The sequence below is a fragment of the Mytilus trossulus genome, unplaced genomic scaffold, assembly GCF_036588685.1.
Source record: "Mytilus trossulus isolate FHL-02 unplaced genomic scaffold, PNRI_Mtr1.1.1.hap1 h1tg000406l__unscaffolded, whole genome shotgun sequence".
In the NCBI taxonomy this organism is placed as follows: Eukaryota; Metazoa; Mollusca; class Bivalvia; order Mytilida; family Mytilidae; genus Mytilus; species Mytilus trossulus.
Window position 1 is genome coordinate 113,030 of NW_026963350.1, and position 24,984 is coordinate 138,013.

At 31.3% G+C, this 24,984-nt stretch overlaps 2 protein-coding genes and 1 long non-coding RNA gene across 6 annotated transcripts in view; 2 read left to right on the forward strand and 1 right to left on the reverse strand.

Annotated features, from left to right (window-relative positions):
- LOC134702144 (uncharacterized) overlaps positions 1–24,984 on the forward strand; it is a 67,859-nt gene that overhangs the window by 33,591 nt on the left and 9,284 nt on the right. The window lies entirely within an intron of this gene.
- Positions 114–24,859, forward strand: LOC134702162 (protein IWS1 homolog A-like). 4 transcript variants are annotated; one of them, XM_063563247.1, is made up of 17 exons: positions 114–931; positions 5,857–5,971; positions 6,906–7,401; positions 7,790–7,840; positions 8,215–8,295; positions 8,636–8,671; positions 9,005–9,079; positions 9,401–9,505; positions 9,764–9,844; positions 10,145–10,180; positions 10,457–10,501; positions 10,887–10,961; positions 12,407–12,458; positions 12,837–13,011; positions 13,051–13,126; positions 23,430–23,487; positions 23,980–24,859. In XM_063563247.1, exons 3-17 carry the CDS (start codon positions 7,052–7,054, stop codon positions 24,160–24,162), a joined length of 1,479 nt encoding a protein of 492 aa, XP_063419317.1. In that variant the 5' UTR covers positions 114–931; positions 5,857–5,971; positions 6,906–7,051; the 3' UTR covers positions 24,163–24,859. The 4 variants fall into 4 exon arrangements, with proteins under 4 accessions (XP_063419317.1, XP_063419314.1, XP_063419315.1 ...); XM_063563244.1 differs by having other exon boundaries at positions 12,837–13,126; XM_063563245.1 differs by having other exon boundaries at positions 10,148–10,180; positions 12,837–13,126.
- On the reverse strand, positions 16,639–17,539 carry LOC134702140 (uncharacterized). Its single transcript, XR_010104336.1, has 2 exons — positions 17,395–17,539; positions 16,639–16,787 (listed from the first exon to the last, which is right to left on the reverse strand). It is a non-coding gene; the product is annotated as an uncharacterized LOC134702140 (long non-coding RNA).

The window sequence follows — 24,984 nt, forward strand, 5'->3', positions numbered from 1 at the left end:
CAAAAATTGAAAAAACAACTCATGAACCATAAAAAAAAGTATAAAGCAGAGCATTTTAATTCTTTTCCTCATCTTAACTTTTGTAACTTGATGATTCAAATATTAACACAGTTAGTTTTTACATTGTCTGATTGTTAAACCAAGTTAAAAAAAATTACTTGTACAAGTAAAAAAATATTATGCAGCAAATATTAATTTAATACTAGTCTTATACTTATATAATTAATTCACAACAGCACATTTCATATTTTTTTACGTTCGAAATGCTTTTAATGATTTTTACTTGTCATGCTTGTAACTTGATGATTCAAATTTTTAAATAGTAAAATTTTTCATTGTAAAACTGATTAAGTTAAAAAAAAAATTACTGGAACAAGTAAAACAATATTATTCATGAAGCTTTCAAATTATCTTTGTCTTCACTTTTTAAACTTGATGGTTCAAAATATTATAGCGAACCCTATTAAAAGAAATTTAAAGGTCTGAGTGAATAAACTATACAGAGAACAATACCTGTTGTATTTGTTAGATGGGACAATAGAACTGCCAAAAGTTTAAATGGACAGGTAACTTGCAGGTGAATCTATAGAAAGGTTCAATAGGGTTCGCTATAACACGGTTAAACTTTACATTGTTCAACCAAGTTAAAAAAAAATTACTTGTACGAGTAAAAACATATTATGCAGGAAATTTTCATTTTATCCTTGTCTTCACCTTTTTAAACTTGATGATTCAAAATATTAACACAGTTTATGGGAGAAAACTGTTAATGACCATGATGACTGTAATGACTTTGATATTTTGTACTGTTTAATGTCAATTTCATTTTTTTTATCAGAGGTTAAATCCTGTTATTTTTCAGTTTTTTAGATTTAAAAGTAAAACATGCAGATCCAAGACAGAAATAGTGATGAAACCGAAGATTCGAATGGTAAGTTCAAAAAAAGGATTGATGAACATCATTGATGGTTTTTAATGTCCAGTGGCATACTTCATTTTTCTTATGACATGTAAGACTTGCATGACTTGATTGTAATGAGATAATTTTTTTGGTCCGGCTTCTAAATAGACTGACACCATGACCTAGGTTTTAATGTATTACACTTTTCTGTTTAAGTTATTTTTATCCTTGCTGATCTTTTTTAACATATCTCAACTTAGTCCGTGCCAAGCATCCTTTGGTAATTGAGACCTCAAACCCATAATTCCAGTTATAAAAAATCAATATTATGAAGTACAAGAAAGGTAAAAGTAAATAATTGTTTATAAGTCTCCCTAAGTTATAAATCTAGTTAGCATTTTGTCACAAATCAAATCCAATCTTAAAAGATTTGCACAAAATTTTTTATTTAGAAAACCATATATAATAAGGTCATAAGAAGCTTTATTGAGGTCAATGGAGGTTATTTGATTTAAATTTTGCCAAAAATAAAATGAGATATCAGATTTCTGGATTTGAAAAAGTTTAAATAGAATGAGCAACTCTTATTTTTAAACTCACAACTTGCGCAAGAAGTAGCTGACTTATTTTAAACATTTCTTCAAATAATGCAGTTTAAACATGTTTAACTTTATAACGTACAGAGTGTGTCAATATGATTACAACTTTTTCAGATGTATTTCCAGAATCCACTTTTTTATCACTTCTTGCTGATCATAATGACAATTTATTACATTAATTACATTCATGACATTTGAAATACTAAGAAATATTTGCAATGTCTGTTGTTGACAAAAATCACATGAAAATATTGAAAGATATGTGTCGCCTATGTATTGGAAGCATAAACCAAAGAAAACGTTACCATAAAATAAATTTTGCTGAAGAGATCTTTGTTTTAATGAGAATAGATGTCAAAAATGAGACTGAACAAGTTCATCCACAATTCCTATGTAACAATTGTTCTCGCAATTTGTATAGATATAGAGACACAAAAGACATTCATTCAGATCTGAATTTGAGTCCTAAAACATTTGTACCACATTCTGAAGAATGTGAAATATGTGAATTAAGGAAAATTCCAAACCGAGGTCGTCCTAAAAAGCGGAAGACACAGGATGCCTTATTCGATCCAGTAGAAACCAGGATAAAATCAACATGCAACAAAACTGATGACAAAACAAATAGTCCAGTAGAACAACACTCTTGCCAGATAAAAAATGATGTTAATTTTGCTCATCATACCATTGTACTGGATGCTAAATCTCAGAATGAAAGTGATTGGACAGATGCTGATGTCCCTACAAATTCGGAAAACTTATCATTGATACCAGAAGAAACATGGTTAACACCTTCTAGCAGTAAGAGTCCAGACTTACTCATCACAGCAACAGTACAAACTTTAAATCCGTCAAATGATACAATTTTTTCTAACCAGAGCTATATATCTGACATGTCTGATGATGTATCTCAAGAAGTAAGTTTATGGAGTTCTTTGAAAACCTTTGAACTGCCAGTATCAAATTTACCAACGGAGCAGATTACTTCATGCGGTTTAATTGGAGCGGATAACCTATCCCTAATTGGTTCTGTAAATGATGAGAAAACCACAACAAATGATAATTATGTCGTTCAAAACAGTCAGGAAATTGCAACTGAAATGAAAGATCACTTTGATCCATCCACTTTTGAATCAAAAGATCAGTATGATGCAGAACCTTTTGACAATTATTTAATAGACCTGGCAGAGGCGGGTGAACAAGAGAACAAGTTTGGCAGCAACATATTTGACGCAGAAAATATATCACCAAATATTGATGCTGATAGTTTGATGGAAGAATTGAAAGTCCTAATTTTGAATACACCAAATAGTCAAATTGAAAGTCTGCTTTTTAAATTGTTGGACATTATGCCACCTGAAACAATGAATTTATTATGCAACTGCATAGGCAGAAAACAAAAGAAGAATATTTCTGCAGACGCTGAATCATTTTCACTGCTTTATAAAGACATGATTGCAATGTCAAACTTCAGCGTAATAAAATGGTTAACTTTTCGAGATAAGAGCGTTTTGTCATATTTGTTAGGTATTCTTGGAAATGAAATTTCAGAAAGTGTTCCTATTGATCTTGAAAGGTTATTTTCTTCTGATCTTCTTTCAGTTTCACGTGCATTGGAGCAAGTGTACGCTTTAAGTAATAAGAAACTGATATCACCAGTCTCTTTTTTAATGAGTATATCAGCATATGCATTCACAGGAAGCAAAGTAGTTGTTGATATGATTGGTAACACAAACCCCTCAGGTCATTATAAGACAATTGCAAATTGGCTAAAGTACCAAGGAAGTCAACTGCCAGTAATTCCAGCCTGTGATTTAATGAATGTTTTTGATAACGAACAAGTCATTGGCAAGACTTATTCTATAAAGCCACATAATAAGGTTGCAATATCTGTAATTACAAACAAAGGATATGTCAAATTGCTTGCCAAAGAAAATATTCAATGTAAACAAGATTTAAAACCAGAAATGATAATGAAGCCATTAAGAGATACTGAGGAGGAACCAGGAGAAAAGACACAGGAGAATGACCATACTGAAGGGGAACCAGTAGAAAAGACACAGGAGAATGACAAAATGAAGTCTATCATTTCAGACATGATTGACCAGGATGGTGAAGACTTTCTCAAAATGGAAACAGAACACAATGAACAGTTGTACCACCATATTAACCATGCAATACATATTGTTTTAAAAGATCAAACAAAGAATGGCGGAAATTTTACAGATTCAATAGACAATTTAGTAAAGAAGAATTATAATGAAGAAACATACATAACTTGCAAAAATTGTAAAACATTGAATGACAAACGGAAAAGAGTTTGTATTGGATGTGGGGAAAGAGACGGTATAAAAGAAGCTAAACCAAAACAACCCAACCCAAGAAAGAAATGGTTCAGAAGATTGTTTTTGAGCATGATAAGAAAACCTCAGATACAACTGCAGTGCATTCTGAATTCTCTCAGTTTGACCATGTATTATCAAACCATCAAGGAAAGCATGAATTGTTTTTGACAGATCCAGTATTTTGCAACCCAAATAGCAGTTTGACAGTTGCAAGAGTCTTAAGAAAGATTGGAGTAGAGAATGACATACTACGATATGGAGGAAGCAAAAGACATTGGACTTTCATCTGTTGTGATGGTCTTCCATATATGATAATAAAGAAGCTAAAGCAAGAAGCAGTTATTTGTGTATTTTCTGATTGCAATAAGAGATTTTTAACACTTGATTAATACAATAAGCATGCTGAGCAGTCTCACCCTGAAGAGCAGAGGAAATATGTCTTTGAGTTTGACTGGTTATACCTCAAGATTGGTCTTGGACATTATGAAATGAATCTGGTAAAGTCTTTCTTTGAACTAAACTGGGTACCATTCCTTGAATCAATGTGCGAAGAGATGGGGTTTGAGTCTGATGCATCTAAGTTATTTGCAAAAAGATGCAAGGACCACCATAAGAGTTGGCGTCTCCTTCTCATTTTCCATCTTGGAAGTCTGCAAGAACTGGTTTTACCATATGTACGCCATTGTTTACAGCTGAAATTAACACCGTCTGCAAAGGGATTTCTAGGTTTTAATGCAAGATTGTACAGTTCAAAGGAGTATCCTAACCTTACATACCTAATGGATCAAGTTTGTAAATACTCTCAAGGAATAATAAATCTTCGCATGGCTACGCGGAGAAATAATGCATCATTATTATGGAGTTCAAAGTATATGACAAAAGAGTTGTTTCACGGAAGGCAGCACCCTAAATATCAAATAATTGAACTGTATGATGTCATTCAATATAAACTGATGCCAGAAGAAGTAAAACATCTGTATGATGATTACTCCTCCATAACAACGAGCGGGAATTATTCACTAGGAGAAGATTTTGACTTTGTTCTTGAGGAAAAGAATAAACAGCTAAAATCTTGGATACCAAAAGGTGTTCCTACTGATGACATATGGCAGACTGTATGCAGAAATAACACCTTACTTGAGAACATTAAAGACCACTCACTCAATGTATTAGGAATATCTTCATCCAAAAGTGGTACACGCTCTTTGTGTATTGATGATGCTGTCCTTGCCTACAGAGTTCTCTTAAGAAAAACAAACTGTTTGTCAAAACCAACAGACCACACTTCTATATCTGGCATGGCTCTTGATGAAGGGTTAATAGGATTTACTCAGGCAGCATTAGGGAAACGAATCCATATTTTAAAATCAGAATTTTTAGGTTTACCCTTACAACCTGAAATTTATACCTTTAGACATCCGGTTCCTGTCACACCTTTTGAGAGAGAGAAGTTGTATAGTACCAGCAATATGACTATCAATGAAATTCAGGAAGAAATTTCAAAACTTTTAAATCAAATTACAGACCCTTTCCAAGCAGATTATCATAAAAAAATGTATCAGCAGGAAGTGAAAACAAAAGGGAAGGCCAGACTCATTCACTTTCTGCAAGAAGTCAAAACTGCTCTGCATACCGACAATACAGTTGATTTTGACAATGAAATGAACCAGCAATAAATAAGTCATAAATAGGTACCACTCTTATTGCATTATTTTTGCATGTTGATGATTTACATATGTATGAATTTCAGAATCAAACCACCCAATTTGTCATTTTTCATGAAAACGCCTGCTATGCCTGATTCTATCCCTTTTCCTCATTAACCTATCTTTGACTTTGTTATGAATGCTTCTTAATAACTTAAATTGATATGTCATGTATGTTATATTGCACCCTTTTACCCTTTTGAGTATCATTCATGTCTTATTTGCATTATATTGGCAATATATCTGCATGTTGTACTCCTTCGTGTGAAACCTGTCTAAACCATTATCCATAACATTTTTTTCAGATCGCATGTGGAATGACGACTCTTTGCAAATGGCATGTATGTCAGCTTTCTTCTTTGTGTTGCTGGTATTTTTGCTAGTTATTCAGAGAAAGCTACGAATAAATCTCCAAGCAAGGTATTTCAATCTGAAAGTTTTCCATTAAATGAATGTGGGAAGTGATTTTGTTATGGTTTGCATGATTTTATATTTAGAGAAATGCTTGCAGCTGATATATATTTATACATAGTGGCAAAATTCAGGTAAATTACAGCACTCTCACATTCATATGAAAGGGAAAGCTATTTAGTTTACTAAATAAACAATGATAACACAATAGATATACATATTTAGAACTCCAATAGGGATGCATGTATGAACAGCATATGGCATGTATGGCAAGTATCAGGCAATGCATTCACAATTAAAATTTAAATTTTAATACTTGGTGCTGATGCCTTTTAAAGTCTAATGAAATATGTAGCATGATATTGATAATGATTGAAAATAATCAAATTTAAATAATAAATTTACATTTTACTTTCATTTATGACAATGTTTATCAATCTGTGCATCTGTCCTGAATCAGGTTAATATTGTTGGTAACGGAAATATTGACATATCTACAATTTGGTTCTCTTTTAATGATGTCAATGTTTGCTACAAAGGCAACAGACAATCAAACATAATGGTAGGAGATAGATTGTCACAACCATTATAAAAATGGAATATCAAAATGTGAAAAAATACCATGTTTGTCTATTGATTAATATAATTGAGATGTCAATTAAAGGTCAAAGTACAACTTTCCACATGTTGTCTTGGCTCACACTGAACAGCAAACTAAAAACTTGAAAATCAACATTCTAATCTATATATTAAAAAAAAACAAACATATGAACCCCATAGACAAATGACATATACTGAGCCGCACAATCCTCCCTTAATTAAGGTGTATTTAAAATGCAGCAGGTTAAACATGTATTTTTACATCAGTGTTTATGGTATAAGTGATGTTATGATTGCTTCATGTTAATGTCATAATTATTTTTCTTTATCTTCTACATTTCAGTTTCCGAAACAGTGAGAGAGACTGAGGAGCCTCGGTCTAAAAGTGTACATAGTCGTCATAAACCAGGAGTACTGAAAACATACAACAACAATTTAGAGAAATTAAACTGTAAAATTAGTGCTTTGAATGCCTCAAAATCACGTATCATGACTCAATTGAAAAAAATGGCAATAAAATTGGAGCAGGAACAGGTATATGAGCCTGTGGACACATTATTCATTGTACGTAAAAGGGGCAGCCTCTTATACAGATGTTTTGGATATGGTGAACTCTGTGAGAGGTTCATAAAAGGTGAACCTCTCACAGACTATCCGCCATATATGAACCGGAAGCAAAAAGTAATGCCAGAAGTAGAGAAAGATGAGAAGATAGAATTTTTGACACCTGAGAAGGACCTTTTTAATTTCGGTAGGGGCAGTGGCAGGACCCTTGCCGAAATCCAAAAAGACTCTCTTGACAATCTACCTGTGAAAATTATTCCAGCTGAAGTAAATGTGTAAGTAAAAGGCATGTTTCTTCTATATATAAGATCTGATGTACAGTGGTTGTAGTCCGTTTACATAGTTCATAAGTGTTTATGGTATTTATATCGATTAGATCGTTGGGTTTTCAGTTTAAATGTTTTTCAGTAGTAATTTTTAGGCCCTTTATACCTTGCTGTTCATTATGAGCCAAGGCCTCATGTTGAAGGCAGTACCTGGACCTATAATGGCTTACTTTTATGAATTGTTACTCATACCACATCTTCCAATATATATCTAAAGGCCAAATAAAGTTCATATTAAAAGAACATTGAAGATAGCTAATGTTATAGAAAACAAATTGTATTGATACAGAGTTTCTTTTACCAGTCATGACAGTAATGTCTTTGTTTAATATTTCAGAGAGAAACCAGGACCATCAAAGACCAGGAAAATCCCAACATTACATGAAAGGTAAAGATAAAATCAATGTAAAATTAAACAAAATGATCTATAGCATTTATTGTTGTTATATAAAATTGAGAATGGAAATGGGGAATGTGTCAACAATAGATCTTCAATGCAGCGAGAAATTCCCGCACACAGAGGCGTCCTTTAGCTGGCCCATAAAAAATATTATATTCTAGTTCAGTGAACACAATACTTACATGAATTATTTCCATTTCATACAAATAACTAAAATTAAAAATGATACAAGACTAACAAAGGCCAGAGGCTCCTGACTTGGGACAGGAGCAAAAACATGGTTTATATACATGTATATTATGGTAAATAAAAAAATATTAAAACTGATAATTTTCAATTATGATTTTTGTTGTTGTTGTTAGATCAACCATTGGAAGAGGAAGGGGGAGAGGAGGAACCAGAGGAAAAGGAAGAGGTCGTGGTAGAAAGAGAAAGAGGGAGAGGTACAAACACTGCCTACCTTAATTAAAAATATATATAATATAAATTAATTAGGGAGCGTTCATTTGAAAAATAACTGAAAAAAAATATATAATTGAACACCACACCAACAAATTATGGATATTCTATCCATATTACATAAATTTCTTTACACCTGTATATATATATTGCAAGGGTAGGAACTTAATGAGTGGTTTATTTAGGTTTTGTAGTTAAGTGAAAACGGGGCTGATGAATATTCTTTAAAAGTTTATCATAGGTAACTTATTTTTTTCATGAAATAATAGATGGAAAGATATAACTGAAAAGTTCCCCTTTCTCATGTTTGTATTTTTTTTTCAGCAGTTCTGACTCAAATGATGACGAAGATAGAATAAGGTAATGATACAGCTACAGTAGAGTTTTTACATATTGAACTTAAGACATGTTAGATGCCAATCTTAAATTCAAAATGGCCACTAACTGGGTCATCAAGTTTACATATAAACATTCTGGAATATGACAATATGTTTTGCACTTTATATTATGGTTAAATATGCAATAAGAGAAGGGTGAGCAACTTTAGGACCCCAAGATTTCCAAACAATTTTGAATGAGAGATATGATGCATTTTATTGCAGATTTGATGTAGAAACATGTCAGTTTTTAATTTGAAAAAAAAAAACATTACTCCATACATGCCATAAATGCAGATTATGTATTTTATTTCAGAATTGAAGAAAGCAGTAGTGATGAAGATGAGACCAGACTCAGTCCTCTTCTGCCACTTGAGTCAACTTTAATGAGGTAAGCAGCCAAAACAGACTATAATAAAACTCGCTTTTGATATTAAACATATGCATTAGATAAGGTAATAAAGGAATACTTTTTGAATTGATTAAGGGGCATACTTGTCAAATTTGGATAAAAGCTTTATCATGAGCAATATTTATTATGAGCTATATGTTGTAGTTTGGCATCAATTACCTGTGGGAACCTGATGTTTCTGAGCAACTTATATCTCTCAGTGAAGACAACCATCTAAGTATTATTTATAAATGTTAAAGAACACAATTCAAATTTATAATGACTTTCTTTTACCAGTTCTTTGTTTGTATGATATTTCAGAGAGAATCCAGGACCATCAAACATGTCAAAACCAGGACCATCAAACATGTCAAAACCAGGACCATCAAATGCAAGAAAAGAAAGACTTAAAAAGTTATATGAAAGGTAAAGATGGAATTATTTTTAAGTCAGAGATTTAAATGAATACAAAATTGAGAATAGAAATGGGGGAATGTTTCAAAGAGACAACAATTATACCATAGAGCAGACAACAGATAATGCTACGGAATCTCTTTTTAAGTATGTTATATTAATGCCTCTATCATTGTCTATCATTCTTTAATGGTATTGTAAATATGTTATTGATTGTGAAAAAATTATTAGAATTGATCTTTTTTATTAATGTTTTTTTTTCTTTGTTAGGTCAACCACTGGGAGAGGAAAGGGGAGAGGAAAAGGAAGAGCTAAAGGAAGAGGTCGTGGTATGAAGAGAAAGAGGGAGAGGTACAAAACACGCTTCCTTTAATTAAAAATATATATCACTGTAAACCAACTTATTTTTCACCTGTTTTATTTTTACAACTTTTGTGAGTAGAAATATAACACGAATACACATATTAGCAAATATGTAAAACTTGGATCTTTGATTATGATCAAGTAGATTTAATAATGTTGAATTAAAATTGTTGCAAACAGGACTAGAAAGGACAAATTGCGAAAAAAGTGTATGCCGAATATATTAACTAATTTATTTTTCCTTTTTTATAGTTCCCTTTTGTCATTTTTGTATTTCTTTTTTTTCAGCAGTTCTGACTCCAGTGACAGTGAAGAAGAAATAAGGTAATGACACAGCTACATAAATATTGGTTAAAATGTATTAATTATGGAAATAAAATTATTGCCTAGTTCATGAATCAGGCTACCACTTTCATTGAGTAAAATACTATTAACCATATATTGGGGGTTTATAATGTTTAATTAACCCTGTTCAAAGAGTATTGAGGAACTATTGAATTAACTATTTAGTTTAATAAAGCTGCTTGTCCAAATTTTATTACTTTTGAATTGTAATATAACTTAGCAAATGAAATTTAAAATGTTTTTTTTTTTATTCAGACCATTAGATAAGAACCCGAGAAAGAAGCTCTTCAGAAGGGACATGTAAGTATCAATGAAATTTATTTTAGACTTCAGAATATACAATTTCAACTGCAATTCTTAAATTACAAAAGTGGATGTCAAGGTCATGATTGTCAATTATAGCTGTATAAATGTTATATTATCTACTGACATGAGTGAAAAGTGTTTAATTGATGCTATTTTTTGGAAATTAAACATGTTGAAGATATAAAGTGTACAGATAGAACAGAGCCATGAATGATACGACACATTTAAAAAAAACGAAATAATATGAATCAGAGAAATCTTAACATGATGTTTCTTTGCCAAATTAGATGTAATAACATATCAGATTTGAAATTAGAAATATAAACATAACACCATATAAAATTAATAATGAAAGAAGACGATGTATTTTTTTTTACAGAATCGAAGATAGTACTGATGAGACTGACATGACTGGGCTTAGTCCTTTCTTGCCACTAGATTCATCTTTGATGAAGTAAGTCATTTCGAATTTTTAATTACTTGAAGAAGTAATATAAATATACTTATATAAGTAAATTTGTAGGCTACTTTGGTTATATCTTCTGACATCAGACTCGGACTTCTCTTGAACTGAATTTTAATGTGCGTATTGTTATGCGTTTACTTTTCTACATTGGTTAGAGGTATAGGGGAGGGTTGAGATCTCACAAACATGTTTAACCCCGCCGCATTTTTGCGCCTGTCCCAAGTCAGGAGCCTCTGGCCTTGATTAGTCTTGTATTATTTTAATTTTAGTTTCTTGTGTACAATATGGAAATTAGTATGGCGTGAATTATCACTAAACTAGTATATATTTGTTTAGGGGCCAGCTGAAGGACGCCTCCGGGTGCGGGAATTTCTCGCTACATTGAAGACCTGTTGGTGACCTTCTGCTGTTGTTTTTTTATTTGGTCTGGGTTGTTGTCTCTTTGACACATTCCTAATTTCCATTCTCAATTTTACTTATACAAGTGAATTTTATTTACTTGTATAGGTAAAAAAAATATTGACTGAGTTATGTCCCTTAGACATTCAGATTTTTTTTTAATTGTATAAGTAAAAAAGTCAGCCTATCTTCTTTTATTGAATTCTTAGGATTTCTTTGCTCGAATGTAATTTTAAGTTATCTTCCCTTTGTAAATGTCTTCACTAAACATTTAAGTGTAATTTCATTGGCAATGAAAATCACATTTGTCTTTTATCTTCAGAACACTGCTCATTTACAAGCCCCCAAGGAGCAATTTTAGAAGGCCTTGCGCAAATACTTAAGATCTTTGCGCAATCAGTTTCTTTGTTGAATTAATGAGATGAAGCATTGAACTCTAATTAAAAAATATGAGCCAACCTGGGAAAAATTATAAAAGCCCTGATTTTACATCTCAACACTTGAGAATTTTTGTAGGATTGTAAGAAAAATTTACTTATACAAGTAAATTTTTGAGAAAATTAAAGGGGGATTATTTAAACATTATTAATTCACTTATATGTGTATACTTTTTTTTACTTCTTCAAGTAAATAAAAATGACTTGTACAAGTAGTACCCCTGACATGTAAGCAGGAAAAAAATAAGACTTTTAAAAAACTCTCTTACTTATTCAGTTAATTACATGTATTAAGGAATAAAATAAACACTTTTTGAAATAAATATTGGGATAGCATATGTTACACATAATAAATGCTGAAACTATTTATAGAGTAGCCATTGGTTCTTCTGCAGCTTATAACATTAAGAAGAGGCTATACCAAAATGAAATATTCTTAAAAGGGACTTTGAAACATGAAACCAATGAAAACCAGAAAGAAACATAAAATAAGACTTGATAAAAAAGAAATTCATATGAGATCATTTACTTAAATGTCAAAATTAATGTTTGACTGTTTTCATGATTGTGATAAATTGATTTTCATTTTTTTTTCAGTGAAGCATCAATTCTCATCGAAGAACTAAGCTTCAACTTCGAAAAAGATCAGGTAACATTCTTAACAAAGTAATTGTATATATTGATATGTATAAAATCACCAATATTTAAATGTATATAAAATTGCATACAAGATATACACAAAGATTGATGGAAAATCAACATAGAGACTAGAAATAAAATATCCTTTAGGCAATTATATAAGTAGGTTTTGCAAAGATTGGTTCATGGACATGATTATTTATTAGAAATGAAGATAGAAGATTGAATAAAAAATTCATTTCATTTTGCCAAAGGAGTTTTGAAGATTATTTTATTTTCATGAAATATGATTTTTCTTGGGTGAACAAGTTTTTGTATCCCTCTCAGACATAAAATAAGAGAAATGAATTTATAGCATAACACCAACTAATAACTTAGTTTCTTACAGGGAGATAATGATGTGGAAGAAAAAATGGAGGAGAAAAAGCAAAGAAGGGAAGAGAAATCGGAGTTAAGTGGTGAAGAGAAAGAAGAGTTAAGTGGTAAAGAGAAAGAAGAGTTAAGTGAGTTAAGTGGTGAAGAGAAAGAAGAGTTAAGTGGTAAAGAGAAAGAAGAGTTAAGTGGTGAAGAGAAAGAAGAGTTAAGTGGTGAAGAGAAAGAAGAGTTAAGTGGTGAAGAGAAAGAAGAGTTAAGTACTGAAGAGAAATTGGAGGAAAAGCCAAAAAGTAAAAAGAACAGGTAATGACAAGTTATAGTTCTTTGTGTTATGATATGACTGTTAATTTCTTTTACATAGAGTTACAGTATCAGCATTATCATGTGACTATAAATTTTACAAACATTTTTGTATTACATGTATTAATGAAATAAACATTGAGAGAGTGATGTCCCTTGTTGCTACGGCTCGTTGAGATAGCACTCCGCCTAAAAAGTTGTTAAAATAGTAGAATTAAGGTAAAATGGATTCAGAAATCGAATCTATGTGTAAACGTATGACAGCTGATCGTATAAAACGTTTGTTAAGTGTCCTACAAAGTGAAGAAAGTGAAAATATTAATGATGAAGTGGTCGAACAAAATCAAAACAAAGAAAAAATGGCGTCTTTTTCTGAGGTGGTAACTAATCATCAAACAAATTTAAATGTAACATCTCAAAACACTGATAATGACCCAGGGAACTTTGTAAAGCCCATTTTCCTTAAAGATGAAGATGTCCATGGTTCAGGGAAACCTCCGAAATCTCTATGGCTGACGAATGTCGAGATATATAATGCAATAGATGTCAAGGTACCTGCAGAACGAATCAAAGGTATACAACGGATAAGAGAAATGTGGCGCCTGTATATGGACAACGAGGAGGACAGACTGTCTTTGTTAGTGACAGGGTTGCACCTGCGTGGCAGGCAGGTACCTCTGTACTCGCAAAATCCTCGAAATCCGGGTAGGCTACAAGAAAATACAATTCGCATTAAAGTAAAAAATGTCCCTCTATCCGCGGATGATGGGCAAATCCACAGAGCTTTAACACTGCAGGGTTGTGACATCCAAAGTCTGTCTAGAGAATGCTTGAGAATCAATGGTAGAGTAACTGCTTGTCAGACTGGAGACAGAGTGGTTATAAGTAAATGCCTAGATAAAGTAGTGCCAAGAAATTTACAGATTGGTAAATATATGGCTAGAGTATTCCATGCTGGACAACCAGAATTTAACAGAAGTATCAACTATGATACTAGTAGTAATGTAAAGACATGTCATAAATGCTTAAAACCAGGTCATTTAATATATGAATGCCCTAATGATTGGGTTTGTAGAACATGCAACAAAAGTGGTCATAAAATGTTAGATTGCCAATCTGACTTACAAACTGAAAATGAAAATTCAGAAAACCTAGATGTAAATGTCCAAGAGAGTGAAAGTGAAGTTGTACAGTCCAATGACAATCAGACAATAGAACATCTGTCTGAAACAGCTGACAAACAAACACCAAATACAGCTATACTAAAACCATCACATACTAGTAGTACATCCAACAAAGCTAGTAGCACAAAGACAGGTCCAGCTAGAAATGTGCAAATGTCAAATGTGAACAACACAGGTCAAGACAAATCGCAACCATCCATTGACAAATTCGTAAATACACCTAAAATGTCAAGAAAATCAGCTGCAAGAAATCATACTCCACCTACACCTACTGAAAACATTGGACCAAAGAAATCAAAAGCATAAAACTTATCTAGTCAAATAACTGTTGTATCATAGTTTTAAACTATATGATTTATTAACTTATTATATTTTTCTATATTTTTATGTTATTTAAAAATAAAATAAAAAAAAGATTAAACATGAAAAAAAGATCAAGCTCAAATACAGAGTTTAATTTAAATGATGATGAAAACAGTAGACATTTTTTCAAAAAATGGCTGTATGCAATAGTTAATATAATGTTGAAAATGACATACATGTGTATGTGCAATACTTTACAAAAGTTAGATGTTATAAAATGTCAATTAATGATATTAGATACAAAATCATGGTGTAACCTATATGATTTAAAAAGACAAGCGCTTATATTTATATCTAAAAATATGTTCAATCAGACTATATGTAAATTTTTGTTCAAAAATTGTTTTTATATACGAAAAACAACTGATAGACTTTTCCAAATAAAGTGGTTTTTCCTTTTTCTATTTATAGAAACATCATATCGGATTGAAAATTTGTCTCGTAAATTTTACGGTTATTATTTCAAAGGAAACCACTACTCATTCACAATAAACCGCATGAAATTATATAATATGCATTATTATTGTTTAATTAACTTCAATCAATTATACAGAGGCAAGAATGTATGCTTGGTAGTTAGTACTGCACTGATTTTATTATGGACATGTGTATACAGTACTATCTACCTGTTATTTGTACTAAGTCAATTGATTAAATTTAGAATGTTCTTACATGTATCAAAAATGCAAACAATGTATAACAACTATAGTTTCTTTAAACTTAGGACAACGTGTCTAGTTATTAGCTTAATAGTGTATGATTATATTATGATTGGAATGCTCATGCTAAAGACATTTTATACTTACCTGCTATGTTGGGTTTTTCTAAGTCTATTTTTAGACAGACTTGACGGTATTCAAAATTGTAAAACTATTTTTACACATAGACAAGAATCACTTGCTTTAAATCATAACAAAGTAAATTATAAACACAAATATGTAATCGATGTTTTAAAGAAAAACAAAAGTACCCAGCAGGCACAAAACGTTGTATCAACGTTGATCCAAAGTCAGTCTTCAACGTTGTTACAACGTTGAAACTTGGGTTAGTTTTGAAAGTTGTAATGACGTTGAAATTTTGACGTTGAATCAACGTTGCAGCTTCAACGTTGTATTGACGTTGATAACATGTTGAAATCGGGTCCAGTGACGTTGAAATCAGGTCGGGTTTAGGTTGAAATCAGGTCGAGTTAGGTTGAAATCAGGTCGAGTTAGGTTTTAGTTGGGTCATTTGTAGGTTGGTTGAAGTGATGGTTTTGTGGTGTACATTAATCCTTATTGGCACGTGTTCAAATACAATAACAAGATACCGGAGTTATGAAATGAAAAAGCCACTTTCAAGTTCATCAACAGTTCCTTCTCAACAAGGACTCCAAAAGAGAATAGTAGACAATAACAATCAGAAACAAAGAGAAGAGACAGTTACAATATCAAAATTTTATTTGAAACCAAATATATCAATATTAACAAAGGACATCAATTTCTTAAAGCAAAGGAAAAAAGAAAAACTAACTACAGCACATTGGTTTGATTCTGGTTGATCAAATTTTCCAACTTATACAAAGTTATGTAAATGCAGCAAATTTGACACAGTGACACAAAATGCCTCCTTTGTTTTATGTGAATACATAGCAGGACCATTAAAAAAAAGATGTTCTCATTTTAAGTTTTTGTAATCCGATATTTCATGTATTTACTTCTTTTTTATTGTCTTTTTTTCATTTTTATTGATACTTGATGATCTGAAATTTGACTTTTTGAGGGTATACCGTATGTTTTTTTTAATTTATCTTGAAGGCATTTGGAACAAACCATACCATCACCAAGCTGTTTACTCATTCAATCATTATCTATACACCCGATACAATTGAGTAAACCGGAGAAAAAAAGATGCACCAAATAACGTATTTCTAAATTTCACTGCCTTTTTTTACTGGCACTAAGTTAACTATAGAAATAAAAAAAGAGGTTTTTAAAATGAAAAATTTATTTTGTTTTAATAATTTTTTCTTTGGCCTAGAAACTCCTTCTGCTCTCTGGGGGCACACTTCAAATGTCCTGATCACTGCTCGGATATTTTGGATTCTGGGGTCTCTTTGTGGCAGACTAGAACAGCATCTGAAAGCACGGAAAAGAAATAACATAAATTTGAATTACATAAATAAAGTTGTGTACTTTTACAAGGCGGAAATGCTATCAAATTCTACCAATTATAAAACAATTATTTTAAATCATAGAAAACAACATGTGCATTTGAAACAACTGCACCAGCTTGCATCAATAACAAGACAAAGCATGAATCCTTTAAACCAGATCTGTGTTTTGCAATAACCATAATGTTCATATACAGATAAAACTATCAAAGATGAGATATTTAACGAAAAAATCTAAAAGACCAAAACAGTGTTTAAGAACAGACCATTTCTATGTGTGTCAGACACACCATATAGAGTTGTATTGCAACGAATGGCTAGTTTTCGATGACACTCCCCTCCCCCTTTTTCTGATATTACTGACTCTGTGCATGGCTAGATATGTTTGATGTTAGTTTGCTAATTAGAGGATATATGCAATCATGTTTTGACATGAAACTGAATTAGATTCAGTAAGATAAGACCTTCTCATAATTTCTGTGAAGGTAAACATGCAGATAATCTGATAAATAATTTGAATGTGTTTGTTTATATTATGATTCTTCGTTAATTTAACTGTAAAATAGACTTACGCTTATATCAAGAGGTTTATACAGAAAAGTCTTCTTTCTTCTTTATATTCCTTAGACGCAGTTGTTCACTATGTGTTCATCAGTCTGGTGCGATAATTCCTCGAGGATGATTTTCAAATTTTTCTAAACGGATGTTAAATAGAGGTGCGCGTGCTTGCGTGCGCATCCAAATGTAAATATTCGGAACTCCATTTGAAAAACCGCGAAAATTTAAAAACTTCTCAATTATTATGTCTATTGTGATTACATCGTACATCGATGATATTTTAAGTTTACATATTAAATATCAATCGGTAGAAATAATTAAATAAATATACCGAATAATTTCACCTATATTATTGAATTGAATGAAAGCAATTAAAAAAATTGATGTGTATATATGTTTCTGATTTGATTGAAAAAAATATAAACTAAGAATACATCATACAGATATACATATAATCAAAATAGCATGAACAGGTTTTTGAGATCTCCCAAAATATAGATAATTAATAAACCAAAATTAGATCTTCTTAATAATTGGTTAGAATTTAATTTTTTAAAGATACTTAAAAAATAAACACAAAACAAAATTAATTTGAAAAAGCCGATTTGTTATTGGTGCTGTCTCCTGACCACTTGTTATTGTCCAAAACTCCTTTCCATGCATAAACAATGCAATTTCGGTCTACCCCCTTTTTTTGTGGGAAAAAATGCTTGATTATATAGGGATCATGGAAGCATGACAGGAGGAAACCCCCTAACGCTTATGGCAGTCAGTGGAGCCCCTTATAAGTATTATAAATTCTATATTAGACACTTATTATCCAATCGTTTATAATAAGGCAGCACTGCTCATAGGCGGATCCAGGGAGGGGGGGGGGGGCTGGACCCCCCCCTTTCGTGTGAAAAATTTTGTTGATTATATAGGGAATCATTGAATCATGACTGGAGCGGGGCCCCCTTAGGTCAGTCAGCGCCCCCCCCCCCTCCCCCAACCCCTTAGGAAAAGTTCTGGATCCGACACTGCAGTGCTCCTTGTTCGATCTGCTCATCCAATATATCTGTACCCTTCAATTTTGACAATAAGATTTTTCTGTTGCGATTGACTGACGTTAACCCAACGTTGAATTAACGTTGTTGTTTAAACGTTGATTTTAACGACGTAAATTCAACGTTGAAACAACGTTGTGAAGTCAACGTTGAATACCATGACGTTAGATCAACGTTTAATTTAGGTCGATCAACGTCACGACCATATTTCAACCAAATTTCAACGTTGTCACAACGTTGAGTGCCCACTGGGTACCTACCTTATTGAAAATGGACTCTCCTTCGGGACACAGTCGCTCCAAAAACGTAAAAATAAAACAAACAGGCAAACCTGTCTCAATTCTATATTACTAATTAAATCCTTTCTAGATACAGATAGTATTATTTTCCACTTATGTAAGTACATCTGGCAATTGCGATATACAAGATTCACTTTTTCAGAAAAGTCCAATTCAAACATTAACTGTGTTCCACATATTTTCTATAGTATACGCTATGTTACAAATAATGTGTACCTGGGTACGTCCGTACTTCACGAGTTGATAATTGACACGAGCTTAACCAAGGTCACACATTGTTACCTTTTGTCGATTGACAAATTGTATCTTAAAGTAGTAGATCATGTAGATAAATCACATAAATTAAATACTTTAAATTTTTAAACTATCGACACCATTATGAAAAACATCAATTTTTGTACACTTAATGTTAATGGTATAAAAAATAAAGAAAAAGGATTGAGGGTTATAGAGTGGATTAAACGCAATAAATGCTCCGTTGCCTTATTACAAGAAACGCACTTTAACGAAGACACAAAAACAAATCTTGAAAAAGAATCTGATTTTATTTTCTACTGCAGTAATGGCACTACAGCTAGTAGGGGGGTAGCAATCGCTATAAATAAATACGCAGATATCGAGGTAATTGATAAATTTTGTGATAACGACGGGAGACTTATCCTATTAAATGTAAAAATGAATAATTTGATTTTTTCATTAGTTTGTCTGTATGCACCAAATTACAGGACTGATAGGAATTCTTTCTATAAAAAGGTCAACATTTTTTTAAAGGAAAACTCGATTGGCATAATTTTGGTTGGAGGCGATTTCAATGAAGCGTTAAGAAATATTGATAGAAAAAGTTTAAATAAAAATGCACGATTTACCGAGCCTGTTAATAGTTTAAAAACTTTTATTAAAAGTCATAGCCTTATAGATATTTGGCGCTTTCTACACGAAAGCACACAACAATTTACATGGAGAAGAAAAGATAAGACTCAAGCAAGTAGGATAGATTATATTTTAATTGGAAAAGATTTTCAGTCTCTTGTTGAGAATTGTAAAATAAAACCAGCACTTATTAAAGTGACGGACCACCAAGGGGTAGTAATTAACATTCGGGTTTTAGATTCTGAAAGAGGGAATGGGTACTGGAAATTGAATAATTCTATTTTAAAAGATATTGAATATCAAGATAAAATCAATAATGTGATAAATAGGTTTAAAGGTCGTATAATCAATAGTGACAGCAGTGATATCCGTTTACTATGGGACAATTTAAAAGTCGAAATTAGGGACGAATCTATACTTTACTGTAAAAGAAAATCAAAGTTATCAAGGGAGACAACAAGAAAGTTGGAAAACGAACTAGAGCAACTTACGAAATTAAGAGATGAACAATTAAATGAAGATGAAAAGTTAACAAAAGATATAAAAGAATTAGAGGTGCATTTAGAAGAAATTTATGAATATAAAGCCAAGGGGGCTCAAATTAGATCAAGGGAAAAATGGGTGGAATTAGGGGAGAAAAATAACGCTTATTTTTTAGGGTTAGAAAAACAGCGACAGGTTAAAAAATCTATTAATAAGCTTAGAAACGAAAGAAACGAAGTAACAACAAACCAGGAAGAAATTTTGGAAATGATAAAGAATTATTATAAAGTATTATACACTACAACATGCCCCGATAAAAATTTGTTACATTCATACGTTGCTGATACTATTATGGAAAAAGATATAAATATTAATGACTTTAAAGAATGTGATGGGGAAGTAACTATAGATGAATGCACTAGTGCAATAAACACGATGAAGCTAAATAAATCACCAGGTCTTGACGGCTTGACTTTGGAATTTTATAAGACTTTCTGGGGAAAATTAAAACTAATGTTAGTTAAAGTTCTTAATAAGGGACACGAGGAAAAACTTTTATCGTATACCCAACGAACAGGTGTACTATCTTTATTATTTAAAAAGAATGACCCATTATCTTTGGACAATTATCGTCCTATATCATTATTAAACGTAGATTTAAAAATACTATCCCATGTTTTGGCACAGAGACTTAAAAAACTGCTTCCTAAACTAATCAATGAAGATCAAACTGGGTATGTAAAAAATCGTTTTATTGGATTCAATTTAAGGCAAATTCAAGACATTATGGACTATGCAGAATCATATGGAATAGATGGGGCTATCGTATTTGTTGATTTTACTAAAGCTTTTGATTCTTTGGAATGGGAATTCATGTTAAGCGTTCTAAAACATTTCGGTTTTAATGAATCATTTATATCATGGGTGGAAACTTTATATAAGGGAATACAAACATGTGTAATAAATAATGGATGGGTCTCTGAGATTTTTGAAAACTCTAGAGGAATCCGTCAAGGATGTCCTTTATCTGCTTTACTTTTTGTTTTGTCAGTAGAAATTATGGCTTTGAGATTACGACAAAACCCCGACATCAAAGGTATTCGAATTACTATTGATAAAAAAACACATAGCATAAAAATATCTCAATTGGCAGATGATACAACTCTTTTTTGTAGTTCAAAAACCGACATATCAAATGCTATGAATATAATAGAAACGTTTGGTTCTTTCTCAGGTCTGAGATTAAATCGTAGTAAAACAGAAGGAATATGGATAGGGGCGCTTAAACATAGTAAAGATAAAATTGAGGGAATACGCTGGACGGACAAACCAGTTAAAGCCTTAGGGATTTATTTTGGTCACAACATAAACGAATGTGAAAAGTTAAATTGGGAACCTAAAATTGATAAAATGAAATCCTTACTGAAGGCATGGAAAAAAAGAAAATTAACAACAATTGGAAAAATATTAATTATAAAATCTTTGATCTTACCTAAATTTACATTTTTGGCTACTTCGTGTATTGTTCCAAACAAATACATAAAAGAGATTGAAAGCTGTTGTTTTAAATATATTTGGGAAGGTAAAAATGACAAAGTAAAAAGAAATACACTTATTGGCGATTATCAAAAAGGGGGGTTAAAAATGGTTGATTTTGATAGCTATTTTACATCACTGAAAGCTTCATGGGTTTCCAAATTCAATTCAACCACTATGCCGAACTGGAAGATTATTCCTACCAAATATTTCAACAATCTGGGGAAAAATTATCTTGTCTTTAACATGAATTTAGATAATATTAAATCACTAAAAGAATTTGAAAATATACCAGACTTTTATTTGCAAGTAATTTCAAGCTGGGTGAAAACAGGGGGAGGTTTTACAAAATTTAAAGATCATTTTTCAAATATAAGAAAACAGATTATTTGGGGAAATAGATACGTTAAACATTGTAACAAAAGTTTGTTCTTTCAAAACTGGGTAGCAAGTGGTTTGATTTACATCAACGACATACTTGATCGTGAGGGAAAGTTATCAGAGGGTTTTATTTTAGAAAAATTAAGAAATAAGTCTAATTGGATTGCAGAGTTTACAATATTAAAATCTTCCATCCCAAAGGAATGGCAGCAAATTCTAATTAAAGAAAACTCTTTAAAAAGTAAAATTAGTATTAATAAGGATAATTTGAGATGGGGAAATAAACAAATACAAGCACAAGATATCTTTAATAAAATGTTATATAATAGTCTAGTAGATCAAAGGTATACACAGCCGATTGGTATCAATATTTGGACAAAAAATTTAAAGCTAGATAGCAAGCCAAATATGTCATTCGTAAACGATTTTATATTTAAATTTTTAAGAGAGAATAAGATGAAAATGTTTAGATGGAAACTGCTAAATTATATTATTCCCACAAAGCAATTACTATTTAAATGGAAAATTTCTACTAATAGTAAATGTAATTTTTGTCAAACAGAAGAGGAAGATTACTTTCATTTCTTTATAACATGTTCTTTTTTAAAAGACTTTTGGGATAAAGTGGAACATCTTCTTGCACAACTCAATTTTAAAAATAAGATATCAGTTAAACAATTAGTATTTGGATACAAAATATCAGATAAAGGTTATTATGGTTTTAACTATTTTTTGACAGTTTTAGGTTTTTGCATTTTCAAGTCATACTATGTTTCAGAGCAAAAATTGAAATATATAGATGTGTATGAATTGTTTATAAAGGAATTAAGAAGGGTTATGAAGGAGAGCAAAATAATTTCTGAAAATGTATTTTTCATAAATTTGAAGAAATTGATTTAATAGAATAAGTTGAAAATATTGTAATAGTTTATGTAATATTGTTTATTATATTCTGAGTATGTTCCTGGCAACTCAGAAGTTTTTTCACAGGAATACTCCACTGGCGCTTGGACAGTGAAGTATAATTGTAACAAGATATCTTTAGAATAAAGACTATATTTGTTGTTAAAAAAAAAAAAGAAATAAACATTATTCATACATATATATATACCCAGAAAATTAAATATTCAAACACCAGTATCAATCAAAAAGCTGAATCAACTTTAACCAGAAGTAATTACCAACAAGTGACTGCTCAGATTGTAAGTGGCGTGCTAAAATTGTCAAAATAGGGGTACAGCAGCCACCACTGTGTCACAATGCACTGTCCATTGAAGAGAATGAAATTACAGATATGATCCTACAAACAAACGACCTATGATGTTACACAAACAGCAATGTTAATCTGACTTTATTTTCATCAATTAAAACATTAAAAATTGATAACTAAAAATGTCCTAATGTTAATCTTTCATTATTTTACATATTTTATAGGTTTTCTGTTGGTGAACATGTAAAGGTGACTTTTGGAAAAGAAGATTTTCCTGCTCTTGTAAGTTGGAATAATAAATGTAGGTTGTTTCTAAAAAAAATGCAATAGTAATTTCAAGTATTGTACATCCAATACATACATGTGTATCATGCACTCATGGTACAGCTATTTATTTAGTAATAGCAGAAATAAATAACATGATGAAGTCAATTAAAGGGTAGTTGTTGTACTTGATTCATACTTTCTTCTTAAGTTTTATATGACTTTCTCTTTTTTGTATTAACTAACCATCCTGACCATATTCAACATGTACAATATATCATGTATAAGTATTATAGATTTTTAAGTTATGAATATAGTCATGATAGTGAAACATATATTACATTGTATTATTTATTGTGTTTGTATTATATCTGGATTTCTATTTGTTTTATATTACCCTTTTATGATGCTTTTGTCATGTATGTATTTATCTGTAAGTGAACCTGATAATTTATTGATTAGGATATTTGTTAATCATAGTATATAAGAACTTTGTTTTCTTTTTTTCAGGTGACGGACCTGGATGATTCTGGTGTTTGGGGACAGTTTTTCAGAAGAAAAGGTGTATCCGGCTGGGCCCTAGATGAAATAAAATACTTTATAGTTCAAAAAGACATTCTGAAATCTTTGACACCACCAGACTTGGTTCCCTTAGGTGGATCCCGATTTTCCTATAAATTTGAGGACTTTTAAGCGTCAATACATTATGATGAGGGGGGGAGGGAGTGTAGTATATACCACTTATTGACTTTTATATGATATGCCTTCAGTACTCCTGGTTTTTAGTCTATGTAAAGTAAAAACATTCATTCACTTGGCATCAGTCGTCTACAATAAACTCGTGATACATTTGGCACAGCTAATACAAATTGTATACAAAGCACTTTTACTATGTACTACCTGTTATTTAAAGCCAAAAATAGCACCCTTGTTTAATATTTTTCGAAAAAATATCTTGCTTCTAAAAATACACGTGTACTGTGTAAATTTTTTGGTTACCATGTAATTTGAAAAAAGCAGCAATGTGTAAGTAAAAATGGTAAAATCAATATTAATCTTCATGAACTTAAGTAGATGGTGAGCAATACAAACTTTATAAAAAACCTTTTTTGGGTATCATTTTTAACACTAAAATAATAAATTGAAGCAATTCACATCTCTTTGTTAAAGTTAATATTGTTTTACATTGTGAAACTTTTCAATGTAAGATACAGTTTAATTGGTAAATGCTGATATCTAGTGTCTGTAAGGCAATCATAAATGTCTCTTATCAATACTAGAAGAAAATTATATTAATGTACACTTCAATACTTTCATTTTGTGACTTTACAACATGTATAATAGGACAAAGACTTGCTTCAATTTATTATGTTATTGTTATGTAAAATGGGTCCAGACAAGGCTACAATTTCTGTTTAAGCTTTTTCTACATGTATGACATGTGTAATACATTGATGGTAGTTGGAAATGTTGTAGTTTCCAATGGTAGTAATTGTTTAAATAGAATTCAAAATG